The sequence below is a fragment of the Petaurus breviceps genome, unplaced genomic scaffold (assembly GCF_028583685.1).
Source record: "Petaurus breviceps papuanus isolate PSGF00001 unplaced genomic scaffold, PetGlider_PUasm1.0 90897, whole genome shotgun sequence".
In the NCBI taxonomy this organism is placed as follows: domain Eukaryota; kingdom Metazoa; phylum Chordata; class Mammalia; order Diprotodontia; family Petauridae; genus Petaurus; species Petaurus breviceps.
Genome location: NW_027187374.1, coordinates 11,732,576 through 11,751,801, shown reverse-complemented (window position 1 = coordinate 11,751,801; position 19,226 = coordinate 11,732,576). Strand labels below are relative to the sequence as shown.

The window sequence follows — 19,226 nt, the reverse complement described above, 5'->3', positions numbered from 1 at the left end:
AAAAGGCACAAACATTAGTTTGTGACTGAATTAGGGTAACTTTGTGAAGGCAATAGATTGTGGAAGAGCACAGTCCAATTCAATTTAACATGTATTAAAGGCCTGCTATAAGCAGTGCACTGAGTATACTAAGCCAAAAGTGAAATAGTTCTTTCCTTCAAGGAGCTTACAAAGGGAGGAATAACTGAGATTTTTACAGGACCATAAATGTAGAGCTGCAAGGGAATTCAGTGGCCATCTGATAATACATATAGCTAACATTTATAGAACACTTGTAACAAACTTGAGATGTAGGCAATAGTATTATCCCCATCTTACAGACTGAGAAAACTGAGGCAGTGACTTGCCCAGGGGCACACAAGTTAGCTAGTGTTTGAGGCTGGATCTGATCTCGAGTCTTCCTGACACCAGTTCCAGTGTCTACCAGCCCCCAGTAAAAGCTATCTAGAAAAACCCCAATCATTTTATAACTGAGGCTCCAGAGAACTGAAGTGACCCTCTGACAAGTAATGGCAGTAGTAACAAGCAGAGCCTACAGCCCTTTTATATGGGATTTGTTCTGTGAAGTCTGGATTCAGTCAAAGGGCTGCACTTTAGGACATAGAGGGCCACATGTGGCCTGGAGGAGTTTCCCCACCCCTGGGGGATCTGAGTCTACATCAGCAGTCTTAAGTGGGCCACAAGGCAAGCTCTTTTCATATACATTTTCATTTGATTTTCACAACAGCCCTATTGAGGTGGGTATTTCTATCCTTATTTGGTAGTGGAAACTGAGGCAAAGACCCATAATCACAAGCTCTTTGGCGATAATGAGAGGCAGCATTAAATAAAAGACAGCTCTGGACCTGGAATTGGGAAGATCTGAGTTCAAATCCTATCTCAGATGTTTACTGGTTGAATAACCATGGGCTCCTTGAGGGCAGGGACTATCTTTTGCCTGTTTTTATCCCCCAACGCTTAGCACAGTGCAAAAAACAAACAAACAGAGAAGCTCTTTGAATACTGGTTTCTTCAACTGTAAAAGACAGATAACTGCACATATCTCATATACATAGTTCATGTATGTACAGCGCTTTGCTATAAATATATATGAGCTCATTCATTTTTCAGAGCACTAACCCTGTTCTAGACAAGCATTTCATTTCACTTAAGCAAACATTTTATATCTGGAAACCGGAGGTGCAGGCCTGCACTTAATTCTACTTGCTTTCAGGCTCCTTCTTAGAGCTTGCAAAAGTATTTATTTGCATGTCTCTATTGAAGCGCATGGTTTATTCTTCCATTTGTGGCATACGGACACTGAACAAGAGACAGAGATCAGCGGCTCATTTAAACTCTAGGGCCCCAAATGACAATGTCCTAAAAAGGCCCAATGCCTTTTTAGTTAAATGCAAAGCAACCAAACTTCCAAAAGGGACCTTTTTGTTTGGAGCCGCAGGCCCCTCCTGGACCCAGCCTGCCTAGCCTAAAAAGAGCAGCACAGACAGACCTCCCCCGAGAACCCCCACCCAGCGAACAGGCTTTTGTGCCTCGGTGGGGAGGGGGGTGCACTCACCTCCGCCCACCCCCAACCCCTTCCTCCGGCTTTCCTCCCCCCTCGGTTCCCGCCATTCCCCTTCCCGCGAGTGTAGCACACTAAGGTCTACACCGTGCACCCTGGAGCCCGCGGGAAGCAGCTCGGCTATCGGTCATCACGTGCTGGTGCTGCCGCTGCTGCCGCCGCCGCCGTCAGCGCCGCCAGCGCAGCTCCGTTCTCCAGCTCGAGAGGAAGTGGGCGGGGAAAAGTATCTTGGAAGGGAACTGGGGAGGGGGAGGGGAAGAGTGGCGGGAGGAGAGGTACACGCCGCCGAGAAACAGGAAGCGGCTGGGAGGTCTGAGCCATCCCAGGGTGCCCCGCGCGGCGTGGACTCGGCCGCTGCCGCCATCCCGCTGGTTAAGAGAGCTATAGAGATCGGAGGAGGAGAAGGCCCGTACCTTAGCTGGCCTGCCCGCCCGCCCGCCTGCCGGCTTCCTGACCCCGAGTGTAGGTGTATGTGCGTGCATGTGAGTGAATGAGTGAGTGATTGTATGTATGTGTGCGCGGGGGGCCGAGTCAACGAGACGCCGAGCGCAGCCGCCGCCACCAAACGGACATGTTGGAGCCCAGCTCCGCCACCGCCTCCTCCTTTTTTCCTTCCTCTGAACGGGACTGAACTGAGGACCTGGCCGTCACCGCCTCCACCTCCTCGAGCCGCCGCTAACCCCCATCTGCCGCCTCCCCCGCCCGGACCTCCACGTCCTAGCCAATCTTCGCCCTCCTCTCCGCCCCGCTCCCCCGCCGGCTCCCCCTGCAACGCGAGGTCTATGAAACCGGTGGGGCCCGGAGCAGCCGCCGCAGCGCGAACATGGACGCCGTCAACGCCTTCAACCAGGAGGTGAGCGGGGCCCAGGGGCCCTCTGGCCTGGGGGAGGAGGCGGCTTCGGCGGCTGCGAGCTTCCCCTCCAGCTTGCCCAGAAGGGGAGGAGGGCAAGGGAGGAGGCGCCTAGCTGCCATTCAGCGGAGCAAACAGGGCCGCCCCCGGCACCTTCCCTTTCCCGCTCCTCCCGACTCAGACGCTTTGGCGCAGCTGGGGGGTCGCTTCGTGCCAGTTTCGTGGTGGGAGAGTGGTGGGGCCGGCGGCCGGAATGGCCTGGAGCCAGGCGAGGTCACTGCTTCCCTCCCCCTCCCCCCAACCCTTCCCCCTCGTCCCCTCCCCCACCCCTCCTCCCGGGGCGTCGACCTCTCTCCCCGCGGAGACTTGGCCCCCTCTCCTCCCGCTTCCCTCCCCCTTTCCCCTGTGAACTTCTCTCATGCTGCCCGAGTGTGGCGATTCTCTCCGCTCCTGCGGAGTGACCAGCCTCGCAGTGCCCCGCGGGGGGCTAGGGGTGGGAGGAGGGACACACGTGTGTGTGTATGTAAGTGTGTGTGCGTGCGTGCCCGCGCGAGAGTTTGGCGGGTCGGTGGGCCTGCCTGCTGTGTGGACTCCGATGCCGGGAGCCGGTGGCGAAGGGGCGTGGGGGGCCCTCAGCCCCGGGCGTGCAGAGTCCTGTGATAGGCGGGGGATAAAACCGGGGGCCGCTGTCCCTGGAGCCGTAACTGCGGTCTCACATCTTCCCCCTGGGTTTCAGGACCTGAAAGTTACACAGAAAAACCGAAGAATGATCGGGGAAGGAGGGCAGGCCAAATGAGCCCTGCACGCATTAGTTAGACCTCGGGTTCTAACGACGGGGCACGTTTATTTGTGGAAAAGCCCGGAAAAAAAATCCTCCCTAGTTATACTTTAATTCGCTAACTCACCACGCGTTACTTTAGTTTGAAGGATACTTTAAAATTCCGGTGCTGCGAAACCCAGTTGCAAATTTAAGACCGTTGTAATGTTCAGAGTTGGATTCCCTTCATCTTCCAACCTTCCTCATTGGGTTAATCATCTTCTATAAAAGGTTAGATATTCAGCCTCCCCAAATTTAAGTGTAGTTTCTCATGCAAACAATTGCCCAAAAGTTGCTATTGAGTTTTAGTGTCAGCATGGTGTACTCAGTTACACTTAAGTTCTATACTAAGATTATGGCGCAATATGCCTTAGGAATGACTTTAGTCCAGTTAAGGAGTGACTTAAGTATGATAAAGTAGGAACAGACACTTTTGGAGGTGTCTAGCAAAACTTCTCTGTGGTTGTTTCCAGCAAAATAGGTTTCAAAGCAATGTCACCAAGATTGATGCAGAGAGAGGATTTGTAATAATGTGCTAGCTGTTTCAAAGTTGAAAAGTGACATGTGTATCAAATGCTTTGCAAAACTTAAAGCTCTGTATAAAAGTCAGATGTTATCATTCCAAGATAGATTACAGTGTTATTTTTTTGTTGCCATACTTTTCCACCCTATTCATAGAAGTTAAAACAAATTAATTTTTTTATTTGACTAATTTAGACTAGGGACTTAACCTGGATAAAGGCACTCAGCACTGTGAATTTCATAAGGCAATCTTATCCTTTTTTTTTTCATCATGGACTCCTTTGGCAATCTGGTAAAAGTTTATGGACTCCTCAGAAAGTTTTTAAATGCACACAGTGAAATCTATAAGATTACAAAAGAAGCCAATTATATCGAAATGAAGTTATAAAAATACTTATTAAAAACAACTTTATGGACCCCAGGTTAAGATTTTAACTTTGATGTTCAAGATCTCTTTTCTTCAGTCAGTAATTATTTTCTCTGTCTCTTCAAGGCATTGTGCTGGAGGTGGGAGTACTGTATACAAAAGTAATTAAGTAAATACCTCTAGTTTATAAGAAGTTTTTGACTGAATATTGATGATTGTATGGTAAATTTTGTAGTAATTGTAGTGTGAACAAACCATTTGTTATAAACTTGTCCAATTCAACACTTGTAAATTCATCTCCATTGACAAAAAGGTACTGCTAAATGTTATATCATAATTGATGCTTAAGAGTCAACAAAATGGTTAAAGATGTCATTATAGAACATGAGTTTTGACTCCTTTTTGATACAAAGGTTCTTCTAGATGTTTGCTAACCATCTCTTTATTAATAATGTGTTCTAAATTTTTCCCAGGAATAGAAGTCAAGCTCCCTTTCTTGAAAATTGGGACATTTGCCTGTCTCCAGTCTTGAGTTAGCACTCCTGTTTTTCAGTATCTTTAAGTTCTAACAAGTGTATGTTCTGATTGTTTGAATACATTGGGATGTACTTCCTTTTGGGCTTTGTGATTTGAACTCTTCCAGAGTACCTTGCTGTCTACTTACCTTAGGTTTCTTTCCCTAGTAACTGTTTTGTTCTATCTTTTTCATTCCAAGTTTCATTCTCTTGGCAGAGAAAACAGAAACAGAATGTGAGTTGTGTAGCCTTGTCTTTCTCCATCATCCAATTTAACTCCAAGCACACTGTTCTACAGTGTTTTATCCTTTCTTTGATCTTTCCCTATTATGTCTTTTTAAAAAAAATCTCCATTTAGCTCATTATGAGCTTTAGACCTCAAATTTTCTCATTCTGTTGGGTTTTCCCCTGTTTACAAAACTATTCAGATGAATAGCATCCTTAAAAAAAGAAATGAACACCTTGACTTGATCTTACTGTCTCCTCAAGTTATCCCTTTCACAAACTCAGAGAAAAAAAAATCTATATAAGTTGTCCCACTTTCCACTTCATTGTTCTTGACCCTTTGCAGTCTGCCTTCTAACCTCATCACTCACCTGAACCTGTTCTTTCCAAAGTTACTAGTGATCTCTAGTTGCCAAATCTGATTTTTTTTCCCTTAGCTCTGCTTCTTGATCTGTCTGCCACATTTGACACAGTGTTAATCATTTTTCCCTCCTTTTTTATTTTCTCTCCTCCTTGGGTTTTCATGACACTTAACTGCTCCCTTCTCAGTAGATTTTGCCAGGATTATCATCCTTGTCCCAAGATTCTGTCCTGAGTTCTTTTCTCTCTCCACTCATCACTTATCTCTATGCAAATAATCCCAGATACAGATCTAGCCCTATACTCTCTACTAAGCTTCTGTTCATCAATTTCTATCTGATTATTAGATATTTTTGAACTAGATGTCAGTCATACAGGCATAACTCATTTTTATCCTCAACTCTTTTTTTCTTCCAAACTTCCTTACTACTTAGGGGTACCATTATCCTGTCTGTCTCCCCAGTTCTCATCCTTGGTATATTCCTCGACTTCTCACTTTTATCCCTCTTATCCAGTTAGCTCTTGTCATTTCTTCCTCATAACATCCTTCATATTTGTCCCCTTTTGTTAATTTAAACAGCCACCATTCTAGTTGAGGCTCTTACCACTTCCCACCTGGACTGCTGATGATTAGAGGTAAAGTGACTTAGAAAAAGTACTCTGCTAGTCTTTTTTTTCCTCCTACTTGTTCAGACCTTCCCTGGCTACGGTCCTGCTATTTCTGCATTTTTAAATGTTGATTCAGAAATTTTAATCTTTACCTAATATGCCATTTTTAAAACCATCATTTACTTTCCTTATTTACCTTTCTCTCCTGAGATCTGTCTCTGCTTTTGATGGTCAGCAGTAAAGAAAGTGGCATATATGCCCGTAAATGTTTTCTTTTTTTTACCTAAGGCTTCTAACTCTTAGCAATGCTCTCTAAATTCCTTCTGGCACTTTCATTTGTGCTTATGTGATTAAACACAAAGCACATAATAGTGACATAATTTGACAAATGCTGAGAAATTTTCTATCAAATCCTTGATTCTTTGGGAGACAGTATACCTTATATATTTATTGATAACTTGACAAACTACCTCATTACTACTCTTGTTGCTCAGATATTAGATAATCTCTGACAGCATTTAGGGATTTACATCATCATTTCTTAGTGCACAGGTAGCTGCTTCCTCAGAAGATCTACCTTCTCTTGGTAGAACTTTATGTCTATAACTTGGTTCTAAGGTTCAGTTTGAGATCTTTTTCTTTTTCTTATAGAATCATACATCTAGAGCTAGGAAGCTAGATAACTAGAGCTATCTAGAGCTAGAAGGGGCTTCAGAAGCCAGTGTCCCTGGGTAGTTAAGTGATTTTTCTCAAGGTCACACAGGTAGTCAGTATCAGAGGCAGGATTAGAATTCAAGTCCTCTTGACTCCAGAACTGGTGCTTCTTACATATAGTCACACTTTTTTTTTTTTTTAAAGCAATCGGGGTTAAGTAACTTGCTCAAGGTTACACGGCCAGTTATTTTTGTGTGGGTGCCGAGTATCTGAGGCCGGAACCAATCCCAGGTCTCCTGACGCTGGGGCTAGCACTCTTACTGTGCCACCTGGCATAGTCACACTTTTAAAGCTCAGGATTCCCATTTGTCTTTTTTGTTTTCATTTCCCTTTACTTTTTTTTTTGACACTTTAAGTGCTTTATTAACTTCTGATTTACATCATTCATTTCCGCCGGATTTTGAATTACAAATTTTCTCCCTGTTTTTCCCCTAACCCCCTCCCCCCCCCCCCCTCCCCCCCCCCCCCCCCCCCCCTCCCTCCCCTCCCCCCCCCCCACCCCCCCCCCCCCCCCCCCCCCCCCAAATAGCAGTTCCACGGGATATCCTTTCCTCCAATCTGCTCTCTCCCATATTTTATCCCATACCCCTTTCGACTTTTCCAGTGGATCTCTATGCCCCAGTGCCAGTATTCATTTCCCTTTTCTTAAACTTCTCATCTGTAAAGTTAACAACTGCTTGACTGGCAGAAAATGACAGTGATCAGGTTGGATTTATATCAGAGATGGTAGTCACTCTGTTAGAGGACAGATCGAAGCATATGCATGAGATAACACAAAGGTAGAGACTCAACAGCACTTGTCAATTAATTGGATATGGGGGTGAGTGAGAGTAGATGACAACTTAAGTTGGTAAGCTGGGAGGTGGTATTCTTGACTAATAGGGAAATTAGAAAGAGGGGAGAATTATTTTTTTGGCATTTTGAGGTTAAAATGCCTGAGACATGTAGTGTGAGGTATCTGGTAGGCAATAGGAGACTGGGAGTCAAGAGACAAGAGGTTAGGACTAGACGAATCTGAGAATTATCTACATAGAGAATGAACCCATACAAGGTGATGTGTATCACCAAATGAAATAGTATAGGAGAAGAGAAGACAACCTAGGACAGGATCTTGGGACTGAGAAACTCATGATCTGTTTGTTGCTGTTCCACTTTTTTCTGCCCTGGTCACTTGCCTATAGGTCAAATTTGTGTTCTTGGACTGAAAAAAATGAGTTTCTCCTTTGATTTCCCCCCTCCTCCCCACTACTCAGTCTGGCATTCTTCTTGGAAGCAGTAGTAGAGGGAGCTAAACTGCTTCTTTCTACACTATCAGCTCAGTCTGTTATTAACTGTATGATTAAAGGACAACCACAAAAGGAAATTGAGCAGGGCCTTTTTTTTTTTTAATAAAAAGAGCCTTTAAAAGGATAATAAAATTCTAACCCATACAGATACAGAATCAGTTAAGAGATTCTACAAAATAAGTCCCTATAGGAAATGACAGATAAGAGTTGAATTGTAAATGGGAATATAGTGTTGTAGGCTAAAACATGGTATTTTTATCTGTTTTGTGCATTATTTTATGATAAATTTTAACTGTTTTGAATATGTTTTGGAGTCAGCTTTTTTTATAGGAATAGATTTCTAGTTTTATGTTAGTAGGAAAAATAATTTTTCAAAAATCTGTTTTATCCAAAACTTCTTTGACATAAACTTTATTGTAAATTTAGCTGTTCTGTGAAGTGAAACACATTTGTGCAGTTAATTTCAAAATCTTTCTGTGTTAGTAAAGAGGATGGAGGAAGAGGGAATAAACATTTAGGTGCCTACTGTGCACCAGGCACTGTGCTAAGAAATTTACAAATGTTATCTCATTTGATCCTTAATACTACCCTGGGAAGTAGGTGCTGTTGTTTTTCCCATTTTACAGATGGGGAAGCTGAAGCAGACAAATCAAATGATTTACCCAATGCCACATATCTAGTAAATGTCTGAGTCACCATTTGAAATCAGATCTTCCCAACTCCCATCCCAGCTCTTCTATCCACTGTGCCACCTAGCTGACTCCAGTAAAGTAAAGCAGAGTTGAGAAGATCCAGTTTAAACTCATTTACAAAAATGCCTTGGGTTAACATGGAAAAAAAAATCAGTTGGGTTGATGGATGGTATAATGCAACTTCTGGAAGTAGGAGTAAATAGCTCTGGATTTCCTGGTAAAGGAAGCTGATGTAGTAACAGCCAGCTAGTTCTCTGTAGTTGAAGGTGGTCTTTTAGCTCCTTCAAAAATTTGAATTGGGTGAAATAGACCTCAGTATTGAATAATGTATAATGGTGACTTTATAATATAAACCCATCAGCAAAAAGGTATTAGTATTATTATTATAGTTCACTTTGCACTAATGGTTAGTAGAGAGGCATATAATTCAAACATCAACTATATTTGCCCAATGTCACACAGCTAGTTTTGTATTAAGTGTCTGAACTCAGGTCCTGAGTTCATGACTCCATGGTCAGTACTTTATTCACTGTGCCACTTAGCTGCCCTTCAAACATCAACTATATTTCACTGTAAGTTGTATTTCTGTATACTAATTTGATTATAATGCCTTAAGATGGAGAGTTAGGGCCAGCAGTAGTGGATAGAGTGATGATTAGAGTCATATCTAGGTTCAGCTAGCCTCTGACACAGCTTTGTCACCATGTGAAAGTCACTTAGCTTTCCTAGAAAACTCTCTTGAGACTATATATAACAACCTAACAGTTGCAGCCCTGATTTGATAGAGAGAATTTCTACATTGGGAATGTTATACACTGATGAGATGACTGATTTTGCCCCTTTTTTCCTTCCCCTCCAAAAAAGGAAAGAAAAAAAATGTTGAGCTGTTAAGATTGCTGAAAATTTTGAGGTCACAGGAATTGTGAAAGAAAAGGCTTGTGAATTTGGTAGGAGACAGGGAAAAAGTTTAGGATAGAGATATTATGTATGTATGTGTATATACATTTATTAAAACTTAGCCCTTTAAAAGTCTAAAAGTAATTTGTGTAGAAACCTAAAAATATGTACATCTTAATTTTCTATAATACCTTTCTGAAGACCTGAGGAATATCTTAGCTTTTCTCCCAAAGTGAGGGGAAGGATTTATTTCTTTAACTCTCCCCTCCTCTTTTTTTAAGCAAAATTATCTGTCATATAGCTAGATCTGTGGACTCAAATCTAAGAAAAATAAAAATACACCAAGGTAATAAAACTAACTAATCACTTTATTTTGGCCCCTTGTTTAAATCATTTTAAGCCCAGTCCATTCAGAAAGTATCTCCTGTAAGTGAAATGTCCAGACCTCTCTCTTTATATTCCATGGAATTTTTGAGGAGGTACTAAGATTTTGGGGCAGCTAGGTAGTGTAGTGGGTACAATTCCAGGCCTGGAGTCAGGAAAACCCAAGTTCAAATCTGGCCTAAGACATTTACTGGCTATGTGACCCCAGGCAAGTCACTTAACTCTTCCTTAGTTTCTTCATCTGTAAAATGAGCTGGAGAAGGAAATAGCGAGCTACTTCTGTATCTTTACCAAGAAAACCCCAAAAGGGACTGAGCAGCGATAAGATCTTAGCTCCTAATAAATAAAGTTGAGCCATTCCCCTAATTGATACATGGTGAGTGGATATAAACAGGCAGTTTTCTTTTTTAATTAAATTAATTTTTTAATTAATAAAAATCTGCTTTCCTTTCTACCTCTCCAATTCCCTCTTTTTTGGAGGGGGGGAGGCAAGGCAATCAGGGTATGTGTCAAGTGTCTGAGACTGAATTTGAACTCAGGTCCTTCTGACTCCAAGGCTGGTTCTCTATTCACCTTACCACCTATCTGCCTCTAATTCCCTCTTAAGAAAAAAAAAAAAAACCCTTGTAATGAATATGCTTTATCAAACAAAAGAAATTCCTGTGTCAGCCATGTCCAGAAAACTGTCTTAACCTGTACCCCAAGTCCATCATTCTGTATCAGGAGGTAGGTAGTATGTACGTTTCAACCATGATTGGTCATGGTGTTGATCAGTTTTTAAGTCTCTTTAAAATTTTTTTGCATGGGGCAGAGTCAAGGTGTTGGAGTAGAAACAGGACCTCTGTGTGGCTCCGGCTCCTACCACCTCTAATCCATGTAAAAGGGGACTCTGAACAAACTTTGGAGCTACAGAAGCTAACCTCCTGCTGAGGACAACCCGGCAGGCTGGCAGGAATGGCCAGCCCAGTGCTCTGGGAGCTGACCCCAGGGCAGGCCTGACCAACCACCAGCTAGAGGGACTCCAGATCACCAGGAGCTGTGGTGGTCCAGAATTATCAACACATAGATGCTAAGGGCAAAGTGAGAGGTCAGTGCAGTGTGGACTTTGGGACCCAGTAGTTGGGAATGTGTTGGCTTTTGCCCTCGGGTGAGAAGCTGTTGAGGGCTGCTGGGTACTCGCCACCAAGTGGCAGCTTCAGCTCCTGGCCTGCAGAGTGTAGGGGGACCAAGCATCCAGTCTGAGGGGTAATCCGCTCTTGGCTTTAACCTGCTTGGATCTGGATTGCTGTCTAGGGTGGAGGTCCTGGGGTGTGTGACCAGCTTGCCAGAGCATCTGGAGGCTTCAGAGAGGGCACCCAACTAATACCTCTGGTAGCTGAGAAAACTCCAGCCTTTGGAACGAAGAAGCTCCCCTGTCTGGTGGAAGAGTCCTACTGTGGCAAAAAGCTCAAAAGTCAAGTAATTGACTGGCAAAATGAGCAGGCAAAGGAAGCAAACCAAGCAAAGCAATCCTACATTAGACTCCTATTTTGGGGACAAAAAGGATCAAAGCATGGAACAGGAGGAAGACAGTGAAGTCAGAACTCCTGCACCAAAAGCTTCAAAGGAAAATACTAGCTGGTTACAGGCCATAGAGGACCTTAAGAAGCAGATAAGAGAAGTGGAGGAAAAATTGGGAAGAGAAATGAGAATGATGCAAGAAAATTACGAAATGAGAGTCAACATCCTGACTGAGGAAAATCATACCTTAAAAAATAGACTAACTCAAATGGCAAAAGAGGTTTCAAAAGGCAGTGAGGAGAAGAATGCCTTAAAAAGCCGAATTTTCCAGATGGAAAAAGAATCTCAAAAGCTCACTTAGGAGAATCATTGCTTCAGAATTAGATTGGAGTAAATGGAAGCTAATGACTTTATGAGAAATCAAGATGCTGTTAAACAGATCCAAATAAATGAAAGAATAGAAGGCAATGTGAAATATCTCATTGGAAATACCATTGACCTGGAGAGATAATTTAAAAATTATTTGGACTACCTGAAAGCCATGATCAAAGAAAGAACGTAGAAATCATCCTCCAACAAATTCTCAAGGAAAACTGCCCTAATGTTTTAGAAGCAGAGGGCAAAATAGAGGTTGAAAGAATCCACTGATCACCTCCTGAAAAAGATCCCCAGAAAACTTCTAGGAATATTATAGCCAGGTTCCGGAATTCCCAGATCAAGGAGAGAATATTACAAGCAGCCAGGATAAACAATTTGAATATTGTGGAAACACAATCAGGATAAATCAGGATGTGGCACCTTCTATACTGAGGGATTAAAGGGTTTGGAATATGATATCCCAGAGGTCAAAGCTGGGATTAAAACCAAGAATCACCTACCCAGCAAAACTGAGTATCACGTTTCAGGGGAAAATATGGTCATTCAGTGGAATAGAGGACTTTCAAGCATTCTTGATGAAAAAACCAGAGTTGAATAGAAAATTTGACATTCAGATATAAGAAGCAAGAGAAGCTTGAGAAGGTAAACAGTGAAAAGAAATCATAAGCCACTGATCAAAGTTGAACTATTAATACATTCCTACATGGAAAAACAATAATTGTAACTGATGAAACTTTTCTCAGTATGAAAATAGTTGAAGGGAATACAAATATACATATATATGTCTATATTGGAGGGTATACGGGCGTATGAATACATATGTGAATGTATGTATATATGTTTACAGGTATATAAATAGAGGGCACAGGACCAATTCAATAGGAAGGGATGATACTTAAAAGGTGAAATTAAGAGGTGAGAGAGGAATATAATGAGAGGAGATGGGGAGAGACAGAATGGGGTAAACTATCTCATCTAGAAGAGGCAAGGGAAAATGGTTACAATAATGGGGAAGAATAGGAAGACAAAAGGGAATGGGTCAACCTTATTCTCATTGAATTTGGCTCAGGGAGGGAATGACATATACACTAAATAGGGTATCTCACCCTACAGGAGAGTAGGGGGGAAGGGGATGAGAGGGTGGATGATGAAAGGGAGGGTAGGCTGGGGGAGAGGGAAGTTGGAAGCACCCACTTTTAAAAAGGGACAGGATCAAAGTAGAGAGTAGAACAAGTGGGAGGTGAGATAGGAGGGAGGGAAATATAGTCAGTCTTTTACAGTATATCTACCATGGTAATGTTTTGCATAGCTACACATGTACAACCTATGCTGAATTGCTTATCTTCCCTGTAAGGTTGGGTGACAAGGGAGGAAGGGAATGAATCTGGAATTCAAAGTTTTAAAATCAAATGTTTAAAAAAAAAAAATATATATATATATATATACACACACATACTCTCTTGTTAATACTATTTTGCATGTAATTGGGAAATAAGATATACAGGCACTGGGGCATAGAGATCCACCATGCCCTACTGGAAAAGTTGAAGGGGGTATGGGAGAGAGTAGATTGGAGGAGGGGATATCCTGTGGGTAGGGGGAAAAACGGGAGAAAATTTGTAATCCAAAAACTGGCAGAAATGAATGATGTAAATCAGAAGTTAATAAAGCATTTGAAAAATGAAAGTAATGTTTTGTGGCTGTATTTCATATAGTTCCTCTGTGTCCTGGCAAGTAAACCACAAAGTATTTTATACATTCTATCTTTACTTTAAATGGAATTTATCTTTTTGCTGAGTTTTATTGGTAATATATAGAAATGCCGATTATTTTATGTAAGATTATTTTACATCTTCAATTTGATAAATCGTTTCAGTTAAGTTTTAGTTGGCTTCCTAGAGTTCTCTAAGTAAACCATGATAAGGGGCGGCCAGGTGGCTCAGCAAGTAAGAGCACCGGCTCCAATGTCCGGATCAAATCTGGGCTCAGATACTTAGTACCACACCCAGAAATAACTGGCTGCGTAACCTTGAGCAAGTTACTTAACCCTGATTGCTTTAAAAAAAAAAAAAGTAAACCATGATAACATCTGCAATAAGTGATAATTTTGTTTCTTCTTTGTCAATCTTATTTTCTCAATTTCAAAGACAGAAACCCATGTCATTCCATCAGCTGCTATCCAAGTTAATGTAGAGCCAGTTTAATTAACGAGTTGGCTACCTTCAACAGATACTACTGCTACTGTTCAAACAGATAGGAATCCAACTTAGCTTTATCATCATTTACACCATCTCTTTCCATCATAACCAAATGGACATTATGAGACTTGCTCGAACTTGCTGAAATAATTGGTCAAAGCATATAAGTATTCAAAAACAATGTTCATGCTAACTGAAACTGCTCTCTTCAAAGTTATGATAGGGACACAGTCTCGACTTAGGATTCCATTGGTATAAGGAATTCCAACATGAGAAAATTTCTTCTTCTTATGCATATTAGCACTTTATCTCAAACTTCTTTTCGTTAATATTCTATACTAGCTCTTCATTTGTAGTTCATGCTTAAAATAGTGTCCTTTGCTTAATTGTTCAGAGAATATGATCATTCATATATTTTAAGTAGTTTGTTAGGTAATCTTTTTTCCCTTTAATGAAGGGATATTAATCTACAAAACAGGCAACAGCAAAATTTTTTTAAAAATTCATTAATTGAAGCAACACTACTAAACGTTAATCTAAATTGCCTTTCAGAACTTTGCTGTTTATTTTAAAAGATTGAAAAAGTGGCAAGATTAATGTTTCCTGTAGGATTCATCTGGGGTATTAGACTCGTATTAGAAAAACTTTTGCTGCAAACTTTTTCTAGTTAATTGTTAAATTTCTGGTTTTACCTGCAGTCCTTTTATTTATGCAAAAAATTTTCAATTTTGTTTATCAAAACTGTTTATTTTATCTTCTCTGGTCCTCTCTTATCCTTTATAATTAATAGCTCTGAAAGGTAAAATTCTTCCTTGATTCTCTGGTTTCTTCATGTTTAAAAATCATAAATCTATTTGCATTTTTATTGTGGTTTATGAGGTGGGATAATGGTTTAAGCCTAGTCTTTGCCACACCACTTTCCAGTTTTCTCAGCAGTTTTTGTCAAATAATCTTTATCCCTATAGTTGGAGTCTTTGGATATATTATACAATGTTCATTTGCTTCTGAAGCTGGTGTACTTTCCCAGGTCTTCTTAACGATGTACCTCCAATTTGAATTTGTGCACCTGATTTTTTTTTTAAAGTTTTTATTGATTTTTTTTTTGTTTCTTAAATTGTTATAGTTATCCCCAATTTTCTTCACCTTCCTCCTGCCAAAGAACAATGACAAATAGTATTTTTTAGAGGAAAAAAAATCAGCACAACTGATCAATATATTGAAAAATTCTGATCTGAAAACATGCAGTATACTGTGGATCTCCCACCTCCACTTTGGGGGTTTCTTCTCATACCTCTTCATTCAAGTCCTGTTTGTTCTTTTTAATTTTGTTACATTTTTTACAGTTTTTGGTGTATAGTTTTATCATTTACATTGTTTTGGTTAGTGCGATTTGACTCTACTTACTTCATTCTGCATCAGTTCATAAAAATCTTTGCATAATTCTCTGTATCCTTCATTCATCATTTATTTCAGCACAGTCATTCCATTACATTTGTTTATCGTAATTTGTGTAGCCATTCCTTATTTGATGGGTACTTTGTTTCCTAATCTTTTTTTTTTTTGCTTTTTGGAGAGCAGTTGGGGTTAAGTGACTTGCCCAAGGTCACAAGCTAGTTTTTGTGTTAAGTATCTGAAGCAGGATTTGAACTCAGGTCCTCCTGACTCCAGGGTCGGTGCTCTATTCACTGTGCCACGTAGCCATCCCTTTTGTTTCCTATTCTTATCACAAAAAGTAAATATTTTGGAGTATATGGGGACTTTTTTCTAATTGATGGCTTCCTTGCAGTATAATCACAGTGATGGAGTCTCATTCAGAGGGGTATGGATGTTTTAGTAATTTTATGTGCTTAAGTCCAAATTGCTTTCCAAAACAGTTGTACCATTTCACAGCTCCACCAGCAAATATTAGTAACCACCCCAACCTTGACTGTTGACATTTTTGCCATTTTGTAGGGTTTGAGGTAAAATGTCAGGGTTGTTTTGATTTGTATTTCCTTAATTTGTGATTTGGATCATTTTTTCATTTGGTTATGAATACAGTTATTTTGAGAAGTTTGTTTTTATCCTTTGACCATTTATCTGTTGGGGAATGCTATTAGGCTTATGTGCACTAATTAATTATATGTGTTGGATGCTACACCGATATCAGTAAACTCAGATTGAAAGATTTTTTTAAAAATCCCATTTGATCACTTCCCTTTTTATCCTAGATGCATTAGTGTTGTCTGTGCAGAAGCTTTTCATTTTCAGCATTTGATAGTTTTTTAACACAAATGTAAGTCTTTGTTTACTTTGGTGCTACTAGTAGATCCCTAATTTTTTCTCTGGGTATACTTCTAGTGGTGGAGATCACAACTCTTCTATGCTTTCTTAGTCCTCTGTGGTTCATATTCATGTTTAAGGAAGGAATAAATACTTCATATAAGTGCTGACTACATAATTCTATTTGGGTGGGTTGGGATTTTAGGAGGCATTTATTCTGATTAGCACCTTGTGAGAACCATTGAATCATTCAGTTCTTTACTTTTATCTCATTATAGACTGGTTCACTTCCTTTGCCATTTATCATTTCCATGAAACAAACATCTCTTAAATTTTTTATGGAGACCTGCAAAGTAGTTTTTCTCATAAGCAGTCATTCTTTCTTCACTTGAGAAATTCTAGTGAGTAGGGGAATTTGTTTTGTTTTTCTTGTTCTCCATATGGAGAGGATATTTGCAGAAAGGGATGAGCTGAACTTCTCCCAAACTTACAGTACCAAACCCAAAGCATACATGTCTAGTGTTTGAATCTTGTTTTCTATGCAAGTTATAGTGTATCTGTAACCACCACACATTTTTCTTCATTGCCCTTTGGGCAATTTTAATTCTTTATAAGTCCTGGTATTCCGTGGTTTGCACCAATAAGATATCCCAGAAAATGTTTGTGTTGAAAAGGTGGGGTTTTGTTTCTAAGAATGGTTTAGGTTCATTTAAAGTTCTGTACAACTTACCAAAAGTACCCTAACCTATTCTTTTAATTCAGTTTTGGGCCTAGCTCATTGCCTAAATGAAGAGGAGTGACACACTTATTCTTTTTGGAGAAAAATTTCCAAAATCATACTGAGTTCTTTAGTGTTTAATGGAAAGGAACAATGCAATAAAAATAGCTAGCATTTATGTAATGCTTTGAAGTTTCCATTCCTTATCTCATTTGCTTTTCACAAAAACTCTGGGAGGTGTGATACTGTTATCTATACTTAAGAAATAAGGAAATTGAGGCCAGAGAAATTGTGACTTACCCTATAGATCATATAAGTGTCAGAGGCAGGATTCCTTCCAAGTTCAGATTTGTCCATCACAAAAGTACTATCCTGTGTTCAAGAGCAGCAAGAGCCAAGGTTTGGTAATAATACCTGAATGTCTTCCTTTTTCCCCTGTACCTCCTGAGTTCAGTTTATTCCATTTGAGTCAGTAATGGAAAAACAAGAAACTATAATCTTGAACTTATAGAGTTGGAATGGGACCTTAGAGTTAAATTTAGTTCGGTCCATTTTTTTAGATGAGAAAATTGAACTTTTAAGTTCTGGCCTATGGAACCTTTAAAATTAGTTAGGGGCAGTGTTTTCAGAGGTAAGCAGTGCCATATTGATGACTTGGCAGAAGAAGGAAAATTTTCACAAAAAGCCTCATCCTTTAAACTTTTACTAAGGGACAAGGGCCCCTAGTATTTAGGAAAAGAGATGTGATTCTCCCCTCCCCCAGATTCCTACAATCTAATTACTTTTATTAATTTATTTCATAAAATTTATGTTCTTAAAGTTCTGTGACTATTTGTCCTCTTTTTATTTTAGTTTACATTCCTCAAGGGCATAGACTCTCTTAATTGCTTTTTTGTAGAATAGTATCTTGGATTTGGGGAATACTAGGTATTTTTTTCTGTTATTAGTATTTATTAGTATTAGTATTAAATTAGTATTTAAATAACAGATTCATTATTGAAACTACAATACTTATCCCTTCCAGATTTTGAGTGAAATATTCTTTGTTCAGTGTTCCAAACTTCTTTCCCCCCTAAAAGTGATTGAATTTTCATGTAAACAATTATCATTTGACAAAGTTTGAGGTATGCAGGTTGATTTTTGTTGTGAATACTATTGGAAAATTTTAAAAGTTCTTTGTCTTGAATGTAGTAGGTTTTCAGCAAATGTATGCTGAATATATGAATAAATGAAATGTTTTTAATTTCAATTTGCATGTCCAATTAGAGAATAGCCTTAGTGAATTGTAAAGGCAGTTTCTGCTTATGGTGAGAGGATAACTGTATCAGGGTTTGAAATAGTATTCTATAAATACCCAAAAAAAATGTAAATATTTAAAAATTTTGTGTAAGCTTACTATTGCTGTATATATAGCCTCTAATACATGGAACATGGTTTAGAATTATCAAATTAAGTGGAACTCACCTAAGTTTCACCTCTGGGTTGGCATGGCATGGAAATTTCTCTTCTTCAGTGGATTGTTTGTCAGATGTTCTTTCTACCTTTCCTTACCTGCAAGCTTCTGATGCTCATTTCTCATTCCTTAGGAAATATATCCTTGCTGTACCAAGGTGGTATTATGGACACTTTTTCCAATAGAAATTTTTTGAAGCTGCTATTCAAATTAAAGAAATTATAGAATTTATAATTGGAGTACTTGCTAACTGAGGAACTAGGCTGTCTGGTTTGCAGGGTCTAGATTTTTCAGTTATATTAACTTTTTTTTCCAGTTTATTTATTTATTTTTAGTTTTCAACATTCATTTCTGTAAGATTTTGAGTTACCAATTCTTCTCCCTGTCTTTCCCCTACCCCCTACCCCAAAATAGTGAGCCTACTGAACACCCCTTCCCTGAATCTGTTCTCTCTTATATCCTCCCCCATACTACCACCCCCTCCTCCAACTTTCTAGTAGGGCAAGATGGATTTCTATACCCCAGTGCCTGTATATCTTATTTCCCAGTTGCATGTAAAAAAAAAAAAAACCAAAACAATTTATTTTAGCATTTGTTTTTGAAACTTTGAGTTCCAGAGTCTTTCCCTTCTTCCCTCCTCACCCACCCCCACTGGAAAGATAATCAATTCAATATAGGTTGTACATGTATAGTTATACAAAACATATTCATAGTAGTTATATTGTGAAAGAGTATATTTCTGTCCATCCTATCCTGCCCCCCACATATTCTATTTTCTCCTTTGACCCTATCCCTTTTTAAAAGTGTTTTCTTCTAATTACCCTCTCTCCCAATCTGCCCTCCCTTCTATCATCTCCCCTCTTATACCCTTCACACACACACACACACACACACACACACACACACACACACACACAC

The 19,226-nt window shown here is 39.9% G+C and overlaps 1 protein-coding gene across 5 annotated transcripts in view; it reads left to right on the top strand.

Annotated features, from left to right (window-relative positions):
* Positions 1 to 1,873: 1,873 nt before the first annotated feature.
* SCAF4 (SR-related CTD associated factor 4) overlaps positions 1,874 to 19,226 on the top strand; it is a 111,354-nt gene continuing 94,001 nt past the window's right edge. For 4 of the 5 annotated variants that reach the window (XM_069075001.1, XM_069074999.1, XM_069075000.1 and 1 more), the window contains exon 1: positions 1,875 to 2,414. In XM_069075001.1, the coding sequence (XP_068931102.1) occupies positions 2,385 to 2,414 (30 nt within the window). In that variant the 5' untranslated portion in view covers positions 1,875 to 2,384. Of the gene's footprint in view, positions 2,415 to 19,226 lie in introns of all 5 variants that reach the window. The other variant, XM_069075002.1, reaches the window with a different exon arrangement.